This window comes from Chelonoidis abingdonii, chromosome 2 (genome assembly GCF_003597395.2).
Source record: "Chelonoidis abingdonii isolate Lonesome George chromosome 2, CheloAbing_2.0, whole genome shotgun sequence".
NCBI lineage: Eukaryota > Metazoa > Chordata > Testudines > Testudinidae > Chelonoidis > Chelonoidis abingdonii.
In genome coordinates, this window is record NC_133770.1 from 235,647,807 (window position 1) to 235,665,833 (window position 18,027).

Consider the following 18,027-nt stretch of genomic DNA (forward strand, 5'->3'; position numbering starts at 1 on the left):
TTGATTACACCTGTGCACAAGCGGAGGCCAGTGTGCTCCCATGCAAGGGTTAGGCTGGCCTCCTGAACATGATTATGTCTTTGCTTATATAGCTTAAAACCGCAAATTAGCATATTTCATTAAGTCATTTATTATACCTTATTTGGTTACTCATGTGGCGTATATCGCATAAACAATTAAATAATTTGCTTTATTTGGTACATAAACTCCTATAACCCCCTCTAAAATGCAAGCATACTGTGTTTCATTTCCGTACAGATAGTCCCCTGATAGTCAGGCGACCTTAACTATTCAGACACCCCTACTTGCGGTTTTCGTTTGGCAGACTAAGCAGGCCTATTTCGGGTCCTTGTGACCTGTGTCTAGTTCCCCAGTTTCGGCCAGATGGCTTACATGCTGACAAATCGTTTTATATTTTTGTTAATATGTCATTAGTGCATACATTTATTTTTATTGAATAATGATTGAAGCAGGCTGTCTGGACATTAGATCGGGTTGTTAGGGAAATTCCATTCAGGCCTCCTTCCATGCTAATAATTGTTAGTAGGAATAATAGACTAGGGGGCCTTTTCCCTGACACATCCCATTGAAGTCACCAGGACTATTCATGTGGTTAAATCTAAGTATGCTTAAGTACTTTGCAGATTGGGTCCGGTGATCTCAAAATGCCTGGATGATACCATTTCTCAGAAATACATGTTTCTTTCAGCACCTTAATCTCCAACAGTACCTTGTCTTTATCAGTTGAAAATTTTAGGTTTCTCCTCAACATCCTTGGTGGTGATGACTGAAGGAAATAAATCATTTAGCTTTCTGCAGTGTCTTTATCACAGATTATTAGGGTTGGAAGGGACCTCAAGAGATCATCTAGTCCAACCTCCTGCTCAAAGCAGGACCCATCCCCAAGTGGCCCCCTCCAGGACTGAACTCACAACCCTGGGTTTAGCAGGCCAATGCTCAAACCACTGAGCTATCCCTCCCCCCATTTTAATCCCTATCCCTTTTAATTGTTCCCTTTGTACCCGTTACTCCGCTCCCAGCTGGATTACTTCTGCTAAAATTAAGTAATTTCTTATTTACTTTTTATAAATTTGACTGATTTTGACTAATCTGTCTCCAAAATCCCTTATCTAAACTCTTCTAATTTTTCTACCATGCTATTGTTCCTTACTGCTATCTTCCATTCGACTAACTCCCCATTTTCTTAAGGATACTTGTTTGGCTTGAAGACGCCTTTTATGGTACCTTACTATTCACTCAAACTGTTTCCTTCCTTCCTTCATGGCTTTCATTGTTGACTAGCATGTGCACATCTCTGGTAACTCATTAGCGGCAGGCTGAAGCAGGCTCCATGCTGAGACCACACAGTGGTATTGTAGTTCCCTTTCTTGACACAGCAATTGATATAACTTTTTGTAAGTGTGTCAAGCGCAGGAAGGATGGAAAATTAAACCAAGTGACAAAAGTGGTGGAGTCCCAGAAAAGTCTTATGAGTTAAAGTATGGAAAATAATTTGAATGCAAATCAGTGTAACAGCTGAGTACTTCACATGAAAGCCACAAGATTAGGAAGCTGAGGGCTTCAACCTTAAATGGGATTCAGCATGATTTCCATAGTGTTCAACTCTCCCACATGTAACTTTTATTGAAGTCAATGGGAAATGCAGGTGATCAGTAGCTTTGTTAATCTGATCATTTAGTTAGGTGCCTAAATACTGATTTTGGTACCCTGATGAAGATTTGGGCCCAATCAAAACAAACATTTCAGTATGATTTAGAATTTAAATAAAACTTATTCATGCTTTGTGCAAACAGTTCTCATCCATCCTTAAAATTACTCAGCTCGTCTTCTTTTAAGGTGTCAAAGGTGGCAGCACCAGCAACATTCCTATGAATGTTCTGTAAAGCAGGGCCGGCTCCAGCTTTTTTGCCACCCCAAGTGGCGAAGAGAAAAAAAAAAAGGCCCCAATCGGTGCCACTTCATTCTTCAGTGGCAATTTGGCAGCCGGTCTGAGGGACCCATTGCCAAATTGCTGCTGAAGACCTGGACATGCCGCCCTCTTCCATGGGCCACCCCAAGCACCAGCTTCCTGTGCTGGTGCCTGGAGCCAGCCCTGCTGTAAAGGAAGCTTTCCTGGCCAGAACTAGGAGACCAATCCATTTCTGCACCCTGTGCAGCCCTATTTGTTGCTTCCTACAGTGATGAGCATTAAATCTGTTTTTAAAATGGCATATGTTGGATTAAATTCAGACCGGGATTATTCCATTCCCCCTGACATAATCCAGGTTACAGAGCTACCATTGGCAGAGAATCCACCTGAAGTGATTTTGCAAGGGGTCTGCAACAACCCAGGACAGCCCCAAAAAGAGACAGCCTAGTGTGAGGAGACATGTCCAGTATATCATGATCATATTTTCCAATTCAGTGCCCCCTACTAGAAAGCTGCTACTAGTATTCAGGGAAACCTGACCACCAGCTAAAGCAACCCTCCCATGATGTGACAGGAATGCCAGTGGGGCGTGAACTGAGGGCACAGAGTCTGAAGGAGAAATTACTTTTCCTTTATTGGAAGTTCATGGTTGTCTGAAATATTTATTGGTTAAATCGTACTAAGAGGTATTGTATTAATTTAGATGGAATATATGGGCCAAAGATACTCACATAACTGAGTCACTTGGTCTGGCCATTAAACAGTTTCAAATGAGGTTCATTTGAAATGTAAAGTATTAAGTACAACTTTCATTTGAACAGCTTCCCTTGTTCCCTTTCCCTTTCACTGGGGAGAGTTTTTAGAAGGAAAAACCTTGTTTGACAGTCTCTTAGATGGTATTAAAATGGTAATAACTGTCCTTTGTGAGGAAAAGAGAAGAAATTAGCTGAGATGGGCTGGAGCTCTCATTGTTGCTGTTGTTGTTAAAATCTGATCCCATTCCCAAGAAGACGAAACAAGGCAAACACACACACAAAGGGGAAAGAAAACAACATCAAAGAGAAAAAAAATGCAGCTTCTGTGTCTGGTACTGACTCTTACCCGCTACCTCGCTGCTGGAAAAACACATGCACAGCACAGTCTTATCAGCCACTCAATCTGGCAAACTTGCACCAGCATTGGGCTGTTTAGGGCATTGGTTTTAACTGCCTCTTTTCAGTCACAGGCCTGCAAAATATGCAGTCTTGGCCAACTAGGCCAGACTCTTATCGGACAGAAGGGAAAGGGAGAGGACTAGGATAGGATAAATGAGGTGAGGAAGGAAAAGGATACCGGGGCAGCAAGGGAGAGAAATGGAGTCCCACATTCCAAGTTGTGTTCGGGATTCAGCCAATGCCAATAGAGGTGGTGACGTCATCTGGCCCAATCTGGTCAGGACATTTTTCAGGATTAGGATGATGAAGGCTGGGGTGATGGTAGCAACCATGATGATGAAGCTCACTCCAGTAGACAGGTTTTTTTTTCCAAAGTCTCTTTCTTTAAGGACCTCCAAATGGAGTAGAGTGCAATAGCCTGTCCTCTCATTATTTTGTGCACTAATTAGGGTTAGTTGCTGACACTCCAATTTTTGTTTACTGATTTCTGGTTCCATACTTTTCTTGATTACCAGCATGATCTTAACACAGTCCTTGAGTTATATCAATAGGCTTTTTTATTTGGACTAATTCAGTCTGTTTCCCTTTCATACCTTTTCCCATCAACATTTGTTATTATAGGTTATTGTCACCTTTTATAAACTGTCACTCACTTTTTATAGTTGAGCTCACAATTAAGGTAAATCTGAGGCTCACAACAGAGGGTACGTCTAGACTATGGGATTATTGTGATTTTACATAAACCGGTTTTGTAAAACAGATTGTATAAAGTTGAGTGCACATGGCCACTCTATGCACATTAATTCGGTGGTGTGCGTCCATGTACCGAGGCTAGCGTCGATTTCCGGAGCGTTGCACTGTGGGTAGCTGTCCCATAGCTATCCCATAGTTCCCACAGTTTCCTCTGCCCATTGGAATTCTGAGTTGAGATCCCAATGCAAAAACAGTGTCACGGGTGATTCTGGGTAAATGTCATCACTCAATCCATCCTCCATGAAAGTAATGGCAGACAATCATTTCGCGCCCTTTTTCCCTGGATTGCCTTAGCAGACACCATAGCATGGCAACCATGGAGCCTGTTTTGCCTTTGGTCACTGTCACCATATGTGTACTGGATGCCGCTGACAGAGGTGGTACTGCAGTGCTACACAGCAGCATTCATTTCCTTTGCAAGGTAGCAGAGATGGTTACCATCCCTATTGCACCGTCTGCTGCCATTGTAAATTGGGCGATGAGATGACGGTTATCAGTCATTCTGTACTGTCTGCTGCTGTCATGGGTGCTCCTGGCTGGCTCTCGCTGAGGTCGGCCGGGGGGCGCAAAGACAAAATGGGAATGACTCCCCAGGTCATTCCCTCTTTTGTTTTGTCTAAAAATAGAGTCAGTCCTGCCTAGAATATGGGGCAAGTGTACTAGAGAACCAGAGAGCACAGCCATGCCGTGTCAGATGCCAGATCCCGCAGAAATGATGAGCTGCATGCCATTCTAGTTGGGGGTCCCCTGCAACAACCCCACCTCGTTGCTTCCCTCCTCCCCAAACTCCTGGGCTACCGTTGCAGTGTCCCCCCATTTGTGTGATGAAGTAATAAAGAATGCAGGAATAAGAAACACTGACTTTTTAGTGAGATAAAATGAGGGGGAGGCAGCCTCCAGCTGCTATGATAGTCCAGGCAGGACATTAAACGGTGGTGGGGAGAGGAGCCAGCTCCCGCTGCTATGATAGTCCAGGCAGTACAGAATCTTTTCTTTAGACATGAAAGGGGGGGGGCTGATGGAGCTCAGCCTCCAGTTGCTATGATGAGGACGGTTACCAGCCGTTCTGTACCATCTGCCGGGAATGACCGGGAGTCATTCCTTTTTACCCAGGCACCCCCTGGCCGACCTCACCTGAGGCCAGCCAGGAGCACTTCACTCATGAGGACTGGCTATGCAGCATTTGTACCACTGTAGGAGGATCAAGCACTTTGTCAGTCATTGTTTACTGTACCATCTGCCACCGGGGAGGGAAGGGAGAGGATGCTGCTGTTCAGCCACGCACCCGCGTCTACCAGCAGCATGCAGTAGACATAGGTGACATATGAAAAAGTCAGAAACGATTTTTTCCCTTTTCTTTCACGGGGGGGGGAAGGGGGATGGAGTAAATTGACGAGATACCCTGAACCACCCCGGACAATGTGTTTTGACCCTTCAGGCATTGGGAGCTCAGCCAAGAATGCAAATGCTTTTCGGAGACTGCGGGACTGTGGGATAGCTGGAGTCCTCAGTACCCCTCCCTCCCTCCATGAGCATCCATTTGATTCTTTGGCTTTCCGTTACACTTGTCACACAGCACTGTGCTGTGGCCTCTGTCTATCATAGCCTGGAGATTTTTTCAAATGCTTTGTCATTTCGTCTTCTGTAACGGAGCTCTGATAGAACAGATTTGTCTCATACATGCGTCAGATCCAGTATCAGATCCCGTATACGTCCATGCTGGAGCTCTTTTTGGATTTGGGACTGCATCGCCACCCGTGCTGATCAGAGCTCCACTGGGCAAACAGGAAATGAAATAAATTCAAAAGTTGCGGGGCTTTTCCTGTCTACCTGGCCAGTGCATCCGAGTTCAGATGGCTTTCCAAAGCGGTCACAATGGTGCACTATGGGATACTGCCCGGAGGCCAATACCGTCGATTTGCGGCCACACTAACCCTAATCCGACATGGCAATACCGATTTCAGCGCTACTCCTCTCATAGGGGAGGAGTACAGAAACCAGTCTAAAGAGCCCTTTATATCGATATAAAGGGCCTCGTTGTGTGGATGGGTGCAGGGTTAAATTGGTTTAATGCTGCTAAATTCGGTTTAAATGTGTAGTGTAGACCAGGCCAGAGACTGACGATTGGACCTGGCCACCTATTTTGTATGTTGCTCCAAAGAATGGTAAGTGAGGAAATTCTTTATGTACATTTAGTGCTTCTTTGACAATTGGATCCTTAAAATTAATAGAATAAATATTCAGCTGAGACACAGATTAATTTACTGTTGTGCTGCAGCCTTCCACTACTGAGGAAAGCACTGTCTTTAGTTTGACTTTCTAACTCAGATTTTTTGGTACTATTTGGTTAGGTTCCCAGTGGTCCCCTTGTTGCTGGGGTGCTGATAATACCCAATGCCAAGAAAGCTAAACACTCTTTCATCCCAAACCAAAGGTGTCACTGATCTCAGTGACATCTGCAAGCTCTGTGATTATCATATGTTGCCCTGGTGATTATACTTTGAAGGGTATTTTTACTATGTTATGAAGTGGGAATAAAGAAGCACAGAAAATAAACTGATTCTTCAGGATATTAGAGAGACAAGGTGGGTGAGGTAAAATATGTATTTACCAAATTCTGTTGGTGAGAAATACGAGCTTACACAGAGCTCTTATTCAGGTTAGGGCTACAACACCACACAATACAACAATCTGCAGGATATAGTTTCTTCAAAGCAGAAATTGTAAACTTGTAGATCAAAATTTCCCAAGAGGGGTGAGCAAAACTAAGAGCTGAATTCAGTCCTGACAGATCAGTGGAGTTGCCCTTCGTCTTATGTAGGAAAGGCAAACCCTGCTTTAAGACTATGCTTTCCATTTTTTGGTTTGTTTAATATAAATAGAAACAATATATCTTCAATGTAAAACGACTCATTAAAGATTAAAGAAAACAGCAAAACAGGACAGAACTAGATTTTCCATGAGAGAGTACAGTGTCTCTCCCCCATGTCACAGGCAATATTAACTTTGAAAACAAAATGGCAGCCATCTTTCCACATGGTCAGAGCTCTTAGAAATTAAAAAATACAGTGCAAAGATAACAAAGGCTACTGTACCAGTACATTACATCACAGGTGCCGACTCTGTGGGTGCTCAAGGGCTGGAGCACCCACAGAAAAAAGTGCCCCCCATCCCCTTGCAGCTCCACAAATCAACTCCTCCTGATTGCTCCTAGCACTTCCAGCACACTGGCAGCCCCACTGATCATCTTCTGCCCCTCCCTCCCAATCAGCTGTTTCACAGTGTGCAGGAGGCTCTGGAAGGAAGGGGCAAGGAGCGGGGATAGGTCATACTAGGGGAGAGGGTGGAACTGGGTGGGAAGAGGTGGGGTGGGAAGAGGTAGGGACTTGGGAGAAGGGATGGGTGGGGCCTCAGGCAGAATGGGGGGATTGAGCACCCTCTGGGTCTGGAGGAAGCCAGCGCCTATGCACTACATAATCATTTCCATAAAGACTAAGCTGTATTTTTTTGGAGAGACTCATGCTCATTGTTTATCAAAGAAACTTTCCCAGGCCAGAATTACATGTTAAGAAAAATGTACAGTGTTTCCTTCTTTGTCTCTCTTTATCTCTCCCTTCTTCATAACTACAGCTGTTAGTAATTATTCTTTGTGAGATGACAGAGCCCCTGCAGTCAGCCTACTGCTAATTAATACAGAGTTCCTATTTTGCTCTGTCATCGTTATTTTCCATTTTATGCTTGAACGATATAAGCTGGGCCATGGCTAAAATGTATTATACAAAAAAATGAACCCTTCCCTCCTTTTCAAATAGCCTCTCTTATTTATCGCTATATAATTTATGCATGTCTTGTACAGACATGCCTGTCTGTTTCTGGTTTTCTTCCTTATAATGCAGACAAATTGTTGGTGGAATGTATCCAAGGTGCAGGAATTCAATAGGATGGCTAGTTCAAGCAAATTTTCTCAATAAAGTTAAACCTTGTTCTATGCACTATTTATTTCACCCACCTGACTGCTATTGTCTCAGGTTTATAGCAGGGTTTTCTCTCTCTTTTTTAAATACATATAATCTGTGGTTTCAGGGTTCACAAGGGTAGCCGTGATAATCTGTATCAGCAGAAACTATGAGGAATCCTTGTGGCACCTTTGAGACTAACAAATTTATTTGGGCATAAACTTTTGTGGGCTATAACCCACTTCATCAGAGGTGGGTTTTTTTTAAAATCTGTGGTTTATTGCTTCTTACTCCAGAAATGTTCAAATTCTAATGGGCTTTCCTTACTCAAAGATCTTAGCACTTTTGAGTTACTGTGCTGTTTCTATAATTTGGAGCATGCCAATGTATGGCCAGGACAGTTCTGGCTAGGAAAGGATATATCCTAGGGGCCAAATCCTCAGCTAGTGTACACCTGGTACTCCCTAAATTATAGGCTATGTTTCTGTTTCTGAAGTGAATGACTATAGCTCAGAATATTTTCTTCCAGAGAGAATGCTGATTTGCATCAGGTGAAGATCTGACCATAGGCCTTTGATTTATCAGGGTCTGTGAGTGTGAGTTTATCACATTTAGCATCTAGTTCTTACCGGATTCATTACTGTAAAAAAGGAACAGAACAGCAACAAATTAATGAAAGAGAACACTTGAAATTTGTGAAGCACCAGAAAATCTGCCTGATGCATGTCTGTCTCATTAGCTCTGTGGGCTTGCTTACTTGTCATAGTTAATGCAGTATTTTAAACTGATATCCTAAAGCGGTTTAATTTACTATAGACAAATATTTTTCCAATGCAGCTGAGCTAAAATCTATTATAAGGGATGCCACAAAATGCCAAGAGATGTAACTCAGGATCTATTGTATCCATCAGTGAACAGACATTATCAAATCAAGGAATACCTTGTGATGCTTTTTAAACATCTGTCTTTTCTAAAGAACTTCACCAAAATAAATATCTGTTTCCTTGTACATGAAAAATCCCTGGCATATCTGCATTTTCTGTGGTTTGAAGATAATTACAACCCTTTATGTCTGCTTTGGCCTTAGGAACTCCTTCACAGATATTCTACGGGCTATTCTGTTGTCTTTGGAAGTTCTCATTGAAGATCAAGAGCTTCAGATAAATGGCTTCATTTTAATTATAGACTGGAGCAATTTCTCCTTCAAGCAAGCCTCCAAGCTAACACCATCCATCCTCAAACTGGCCATTGAAGGATTACAGGTATGTGGAATGTGAAATGCATGCATGAACTCAGTTAGCTAGGTTTTGTCATTGTAGTCAGGATAATACTTCTCAGAAAGCAAAGGGGAGAAAAATCAATAAAAAATTTCAATAAAAAAATTATTTGAGTATCATCCAGTTGTAACCTAGCCCTAGTCTCAGATGTTCATTTTTGATTATCTATTGCTTTCATTTAAACGCTAAATCATCATTGTCTCAGGCATGTATTACTACTGTAGCAATTAGAATAATGTTTAGAGATTTGAGATTTAATCCATCTGAGTTCCTGCGGATTAAAAACCAGCAACATCTGCCTTATGAAGCATGCCGTACATGTGCAGGTGCATATGTATGTGCAGGGTGGTGAAGGGAAGGGAGTAGTTGTGATTATCAGGAAATGGAAATATACTGCCGAATCATACTCTCAAATATATTTGGGTTTGGGTTGTAATGGGAAAGAGGGAGGAAAGACTCCCTGTGGGAATCAATGTACTGCCATTCAGACTTCCCTAATTTTCTGCAGAAGCTCTCCAAGCATGATAATATACCAGACATTAAATTATGTTATGGTCTAGTTCAGAGGAGGTACGTGCATCTGACACCTGTAAACAAATAGGAACAATGTAAAACTACATGAAAACCAGATCTGTACACAATCGGTCCACAGTATCTTTAAAAGAGCTGTTATAAAGAGGATTGTGATCAACTGTTCTCCAAGCTCACTGAAGGTAAGACAAGAAGTAATCAACAATCTGCAGCAAGGTTAAATATTAGGAATGTATTTTTTAACTATAACGGTAGTTAAGCTGTGGAATAGGGAAATTGTGGACTCCCTGCCATTGGAGGTTTTTAAGAGGTTGGATAACCATCTGTCAGGGATGGTCTAGGTCCTGCCTCAGTGCAAGGGGCTGGACTTGATGACTTCACAAGGTCCTCTGTCTGGCACATTGGCCTAACACCTTTACTTGGATACTTCAAGAAACCTTTTGTTCCCACTCCAGGACTCTGTCTACTTGATGTGTCTGTAATAAAGTCCATATGAACTTCCCCCACTGGAGATATATTACATTCAGTCTGCTGGCCGCTTAGGTAGCCTATTAGGACCTTTCACAGACTTCTTCCTAAAGACCCTCCCAGGACCTTTGACTGGAGAGACCCAAACCTCCAACCCCTTTACCAATCTCTCCCTCAAAAAACTGAGCCACACCTTACTGTTTCCCAGCCTTCCTCATCATGGAGACCCAGTACAAGTCTAACTCCCTGCCAGTCTCCCTTAAATTCAGAAAAGAGAGCTGTCCTTGTCCACTTTCCCAGCATGCTTTTCTGAGAGGCCTACAATTTTCATGTGCCTTGGAAATTGCAACCTCTTCTCTTCCCTCCAGAATGCCTTTGTTCTGGGTAGAAGCTAGGAACAGGCCAGTGTCCAAAACCTGTCTTAAAGGGCCATCATGCCCCATTACAGTCCCCTAGGTCACCTTGTTTGTTTCTGTTCCTGGTTAGAATGAACATGGCGCTTAGAATCAGGTTTCTGGTGAGAATGTTCACAGAAAAGGCATTTAAAGTAAGATTTCTGCAAGTATTTTGCAATATTAGCAAGAAATTAGGTGTTTCTGTGAACAGTTTAGGTACTTACATGATTCCCATTTAGCATCTCCCTCCCAAGTATTTATGTAGCTATCCTCACACCACCTTCTGTGCTATGAGGTATTAGTATTATCCACAATTTTACAGATGGCAAACTAAAGCAAAGAGAGATTAAGTGATTTGCCCAAAATTACACAGGATTGAGCCCAGATTGCCTGAGTCCTAGTCTAGTGCCTTAACCCAAAGCTTTTTATTACAGATTCTGAGGCTGCCTTATTTTCTGATAAATCCCTGTGTATTGCGCAAAGATTTCATTTGTTTATCTATAGGCTGCCAGTCTTAGTGACAGATGATTTCTTAATTTTTTTTATTTAAAAAGAACACACAGATAATTGCAATAAATATATGTGGAAATAAAAATAACTGCATTTCTAGAACAAAATAAAACAAGCGGAATATGTCATGGACTGTGCAGACCACTGGAGAATTCCATTTGCAATGGGAATTGTAAACGCTGCAATTTGGGTTGCAAAAATTGGAAAACAATGCCTTGATGCTTCTTGAAGATTACTACACTTCATGACGTTCAATTGTTGTCTTTTTTGTTCAACATAATCTACTAATCTGACACCAATCAGTACTGGGCCATTCATCCGACATCAGAATACAGGAATCAGGAACTTCTTTAGAGCATTCAGACATATTAATTACAAAATCATTGTGGAGATTGTAAGTTAAATACTCTTATATAAAACACAGACTTTTCAAGTGACTGCTTTCCCAGTTTAAAGAGTTTCAGTAACATTTTCATTTTAACATACCTGTCACTATCCTAATAAACTTTTTAATTGTTTCAGATGCTTTTGAAATATATACAAGACCTATATTGGGTAAAGGGAGAGAACCACTGTATGAGCATGTTGCTTCTACTTTGGAGGTACCTGGATTCATAGATTCCCAGGCCACAAGGGGCCATTGTGATCATTGAGTCTGACCTGTATAATACAGGCCATAGAACTTCCACAAAATAATTCCTAGAACAGATCTTTTAGAAAAACATCCAACCTTGATTTTAAAATTGTTAGTGATGAAGAATCCACCACGAACCTTGGTGACTTGTTCCAATTGTTAATTACTCTCACCTTTAAAAATGCATGCCTTTTTCCCAGTCTGAATGGAAGCACTTAGGAGGTGCTAGTCTCAAGGTTTATCATGTCCGCAAAATATCTAAATGGTTTTAGTGCTTTGTAAATATCTGCAGCCACTAATCTCCACATGCAGATATTCAACCAGGCAGATTAACGGAATATACCCATTCCCTTTTTTAAGGAACAATATTGGGTCAAACTTATCTGTGCATCAGACCAGTGAAGTGGATGCAGTTACAACAGGGATGAAATTAGTTCATTATTTTATGATTACATATGGGGTTGAACCCAAATCCTGATCTCTACGGAGCTTCAGATATGAATTTTGCAGGTTCTCTTCCTAATTATCTGAACCTAAACTCCAAATCTGAACCCTCTCCCTCAAGTGTTAGGGCAACTGATCTGGATACTAACTCAGTGCTTTGGGCCCATCTTTGTTTGAAATCTAAGATTATTGAAAAATAAACATTAATTGTTTGATTGAATAATATTAATTTAGGCAATGATGTTTCTTGTCACCTTTAAGATGCAGCATGTTCTCCATCCTGGTGAAAGAGAGCTGCTTGTCTTTGCAACTCAACCCTTTTAGTTTTTCTCAATCTGCTCCTGCAATGCAATAACACTAAGTAATGAGAATGGATGTTATTCAGTGCACATGTTAATTAATCTCATTCTGTAGAACCTCTACTAGTTATATCTAATATGCTTGATAGTAATGAAATTATTCATATATAAATGTTATGCAGATTTCTTATTTATGAAGATTTGCTGATGTACAAATTCTAGTTAAACCTCAAGTTGGCCTGAAATCACATTTTGCTCATATTCCCATTATTTACTGGATTTCTCTGTATGTAAGATCACACCAGTGAGTTCATTATAGCTCAACAGGGCAGCTCTCCTGTTTCTCAATTACCCTATTTAATGACCTAAAATAGAGCTAGTATCACCATCTTAAACAAGGGTCATTCTAATGCTAAATAACTGTGTGTACAGTGTGGCACTTTTAATTATATCTCAAATGTGCAAGGACAAATGTGTTCTAAGCAAGGCTCTCATTAAGGAGGTCCATTCTTTCATCATGAGGAAATAGTTGCTATATGTCTTAGTAGATGCTCTATTTCAGTGTTTCTAAGGGCCACCCAGAGGATTCTGGGAGCCTGGGGTCTTCGGCGGTGGGGGGGCCCCGTTTCGGCGGTAATTTGGATGCGGGGGGTCCTTCCGCTCCTCAACCTGCCGCCAAAGTGTCCTGAAGACCCACGGCAGGGGGCCCCCATCGCTGAATTACCGTTGAATTGGCGGCGGGGGACCCAACTCTGAAGTGCAGCTGGGTCTTCAGCAGTAATTCGGCGGTGGAGGGCCCCCGCCACAGGTCTTCAGGGCACTTCAGCAGCTGGTCTCGGAATGGAAGGGCTCCCCGCTGCCAAAATACCGCCGAAGACCTGGCTGCACTTTGGCAGTGGGTCCTGCTTCGGCGGTAATTCGGCGGCGGGGGGTCCTTTCGCTCCGGAGCAGAAGGACCCCTCACTGGCGAAGACTGGGAGCAGAAGAAGATCTGGGCGAGCAAAGGACCCCGCTCCAGGGGCTCTGAAAAACTTCCATGGGGGCCTGGGGCAAATTGTCCCACTTACCCCCCACCATGGGCGGTCCTAGTGTTTCTCAAACTTGGGATGCCACTTGTGTAGGGAAAGCCCCTGGTGGGCTGGGCCACTTTGTTTACCTGCCATGTCTGCAGGTCCAGCTGATCACGGCTCCCACTGGCCGTGGTTCACTGCTCCAGGCCAATGGGAGCTGCAGGAAGCGGCATGGGCTCAGGGACTTACTTGCCACAGTTTCCAGCAGCTCCCATTGGCCTGGAGTAGTGAACCGTGGCCAGTGGGAGCTGCGATTGACGGGACCTGTGGACGGGGCAGGTAAATAAACCGGACTGGCCTGCCAGAGGCTTTCCCTACACAAGCGGCAAACCCAGTTTGAGAAACACTGCTCTATTTCTTTCTAGAGTTCTTCTATTTTCTATTTCTGTTTCTTTCACTGATGTCTGGGGAAAGAGTAGATCTTACAGAAAAATGGTCATACAGAGGCAAAGGGGAAAAAGATGATATTTATACAAAAACAATATACTATGCCAATAACTTGCTGGATTTTGATTTCTATTTGTTTTTAGCATTTCTGTGTGAACAGCTTTTCCCCTTCACAGCCTCTCTCTTTCTGCTTGCTCTTGCTGTAAAGTCATATTTCTATGTCTGTGATGCTGGTCTATTAATTATCTCTAAGGTTGTGGACAACATTGACTGTAGTTTCAGTTAATCAGAAATTAGTTCATCAGGGTTTACCTATAACAACTTTTATTTAAACAATATATTCTTGGATAACTAAAAAAATTCCAAGAAATATAATTAACGGTGGAAAATAGTCACCACAATCCTTTTTGTAGGGTGATACATTTTGGAGTGTTCCACTGAGAAGACCATGGATGCTTAAGAAAATTAGGTCAGAGGAATAGCCGCTGCAGTGGAGCTGTACTGGTCGCAAGGAGAAGTACAGAGATTTCCTTTTCTCTGCCCAGCATTTCTGCATAGGCGGCAGCTATTGTACTGCAGCCAGTGCTTTCCGAGTACAAGGGAAAGAGCGTTCCTAGGCATATTAACCATCCCAGAAGGGGTATGGGTGGATGGAGTGGGGCCCCCGTTCCCTGCACAAAGGCAAATGCCAAAATAAATATGTCTGTGGGGGCTACTACTTTTCTGAAGGTGCATGAAGGGCTGCCAGTGAATACGGTCAGGGCTGTCCCTAGGCGGTTGCGGGGCCCAGGACAAATGAGCCTACTCGCTACTTTCCTCGCCATCCACCTGGTGCTCCCCCCTCACCCATCCGCCCAACTGCTGCTCTCCTCCTCGCTGTCTGCCCGCCCGCCAGCAGCCTCACCCCCATTCGCCTGCCCACCGGCTGCTCGCCTCCCCATTCACCTCCTCACTTGAATATCAGGACAAATGGTGTCCCGATTGTACATCGGTCAGGACGCGGGACAAAGGGCTAAATATTGGGACAGTCCCGATTTTATTGAAACACAGGGCTTCCCAGAGCGCAGGGCCTGAGGTGGTTGCCCTGATTCACACTACCCAAGGGATGGCTGAGTATGGTCATCCTGGAGACACTGAGCTTTCTTCTGCCATATGCAGAGGTAACCCTTCTGCCAGGTGGAACCAGCAGCAACAAGGGCTGGGTTCAGTATCTAGGGGTTCCTTTTCATAAATACAATACAAAACCGACTCGAGCCCCCACTCAGTGACTGGGACAATTACACACCACCCCTGGGCGCCTCTAAGAGGCAATACTTTCCCTCTTGCAAGCACAGAACCTGAGTGTAGCAAAAACTTTTAATAAAAGGAGGGAATTAACTCAGCATTAATTTGGGAAAACACCACAAGCGTTCATAAACACAAATCATGATCAAAAGATCCACCCCAAGTAAGTTGGGCAGTGTCCTTTTCCCCTCATGGTCTTACAACCCAAAGTTCCTTTAATGTGCCCGTCCCTTCTCTGTACCCGTCTCACAGTTGCTGTCCTTGGCCAGTGCACTACTAGAGTTCAGAGGTTCATCTGCAGAGTTCACCTCCCACCCTGTGGTGAAGGCAGGGGATGGTAAGGACGAACCTTACATGCTGCACTTGAGCACTCGCTCATTGCCCCAACGGCTGACTGCCATGCCTCTGCAGGGCTCATCTCTGACCCTCTCCACCAGCTGCCCTACTGGCCACTTGCTGCGCCTCTCTGCCAGCTGCCCAGCTGGTCACTCGCCAAGATGTCTTCAGCCCGCCCCCCGCCCCCACAACACAGCTCTCAGTGATTTCAGCTGCTAGTGGGGGAGCCTCACTGCTGTTGCAGACTGGGCAGTCTCTTGCAACAGAGACACTGTCCCAAAGCAGGTTTAATACTTAGATCTATGTATCAGTGATTTCAACTTTGCAGCGTGTAACAAGACTCTTAATTGAATCTAAATTAGCTCTTTTATTATACCATGGTCGAGGAAGGGTCAAATGGTATCTAGGACCATTAAACAGGGTCCACACCACCAAGTCCAAGTACCTGTTCCCACCCTCTTTCAACTCATTGGGCTTTGGAACCCATGTCCCCTGCCTAGCAAGTGTCATTCAGTTGAAGATAAGTTCCTCCATTGGGGTATGTCAGGTATGGTTCTGCTGTCCTCAGTTCACACAACAAGGATAACAACCCTTTATTGTTCCTGTCCCAATAACAAGGAGACTGGGGATCGAACACCAGCCACAAGTGATCATTTGGGCAAGCAATTCCATCATGATGAGCACCTAGGCAGAGTGGGTGTGTGCATGCAAACAAGATCAGCTTCTGAAGTCTTTTTCTGCAGCTCACCATTAGATGTCAGGGGAGACATTCAGACTCTGCTTACACAAATATGTCTCCAGCAACTGGTGCTCTGTTCCAGTGTGTGTATACACACATACTCATGCAAAAAAATAGATCACTCAGCCAGCACTGAAGAGCAGCCACCTATGAGTTCACATGTGACAGCTTCTTTAATACCACACAGAAACACTACAAAACCCTTGAGAAAAATCAGGACAAATGGTTCATAAAAACTGATCCCAATTTGATTAGTTTAGTAAAGAAATCTAGAAGATTGAAGGATCTGGAAGTCCAGCTGAGCAGCACACAGCACAAATCAACAGCTGGGGGATGGGCATGCAAAGGTGGCTTAAAGATCATTCTGGCATTGCCATATATAAGGCTTGTCTGCCCTCAGGCTGCTTTAATTTACACCACCTGTGTCAAAGTCCCATGGGGCTAAAACCACAGACATTTCTCATAAAATCAGATGTACCTATATCATGCTTTAGGATCACATGCAAACAATGTGATATAAAAGTGTGCAAAAAAATTAATTTAAAAATATGCCCTAGCAGTGCATATTTGAGAGTGGAGCTGACTGAAAAATGGAATTTCTGTCCCAGGGGAAATTCTAATATTTCTATATTTGGTTTTGTTCCAAATAGGATGAAGACTATAATATTAAAACTAGAGCTGGTTGAAAAATTTCTGATGGAATGTTTTTTTTTTCTGTCAGAAAATGCTTTTTTGTCAAAACTGATATATTTTGCAGGAATGTGCTGATCTCCACAAGTATCAGAGGGGTAGCCATATTAGTTTGTATCCACAAAAACAACAAGGATTAGTCTTTAAGACTAACCTTAAAGATGCCCAAATAAATCTGTTAGACTTTAAGGTGCTACCGGACTCCTCATTGTTTCTGATCTCCACAAAACTTCATTTTGAAAAAAAAAAAAGGAAACAAAGCATTTTGATAATGTCAAAATGGAATAATCAGGATGAGATATTTCAATTTTTGTTTCATAAAGAATTTTTGTTTCCTATTTTTTGATTGCATTTATTTATTTATTTCTGAAAGAAAACAAAATTCAGAATGTCAGAATCTCCTCCACCTCACTAATGGTGATATATGCACTGAACTAGAGGGCTGAGAGAATAGAACTACCTCATACCCACCATAAGAATTCCCTCAGTGCAGATGAACATTTGTCCCAAAGCTCTCTCTTTGACAGAACGGAGCTACACAAGAGACGTTCCTTATGTCCCTGCTCCATCCTCAACCTGTCAGCAAAAGGTGTCTAAAGCTGGTAACATATATAAAAGAATTAGAATGGGCATCTAAGGCCAGATCCTCAGATGATGTGAATTGGTGTAGCTCTACTGACTTCAGTGAAACTACACTGATTTAACACCTGTCATAAACAAATAGTTAAGGGTTAATGTCTCTTTTACCTGTAACAGATAGTTAAGGGTTAATGTCTCTTTTACCTGTAAAGGGTTAACAAACAGTGAACCTGGAACACCTGACCAGAGGACCAATCAGGAGACAAGATACTTTCAAATCTCGGTGGAGGGAAGCCTTTGTTTTGTGTGTTTCCTTTGTTGTTGTTCTCTCTGGGTTCTGAGAGGGACCATACGTACCTACAGGCTCTCTAATCTTCTGTTCAAATTTAGTAAGTACAAAAGTAGAAAGGCGGTTTAGTCTTTTTGATTGTTTTCTTTATTTGCAAATTTGTATTTGGCTGGAAGGTTTTTAATGTGTATTTTGCTGGAAAGATTTTTAATTTGTATGTGTGCTGGGGGGAGGATTCTCTCTAGTGTCTATAAGCTGAAAGACCCTGTAATAGTCCATCTTGATTTACAGAGATAATTTTT

The 18,027-nt window shown here is 42.9% G+C and overlaps 2 protein-coding genes across 2 annotated transcripts in view; one reads left to right on the plus strand and one right to left on the minus strand.

Annotated features, from left to right (window-relative positions):
- Window positions 1–18,027, minus strand: part of ASPH (aspartate beta-hydroxylase) — a 522,004-nt gene that overhangs the window by 209,270 nt on the left and 294,707 nt on the right. The gene's annotated exons all lie outside the window — the stretch shown is intronic.
- The window catches only part of CLVS1 (clavesin 1), a 141,313-nt gene that overhangs the window by 50,042 nt on the left and 73,244 nt on the right, over window positions 1–18,027 (plus strand). The window contains exon 3 of the mRNA XM_032768997.2: window positions 8,881–9,055. Coding sequence (XP_032624888.1) covers window positions 8,881–9,055 — 175 coding nt within the window. The remainder of the gene's footprint in view (window positions 1–8,880; window positions 9,056–18,027) is intronic.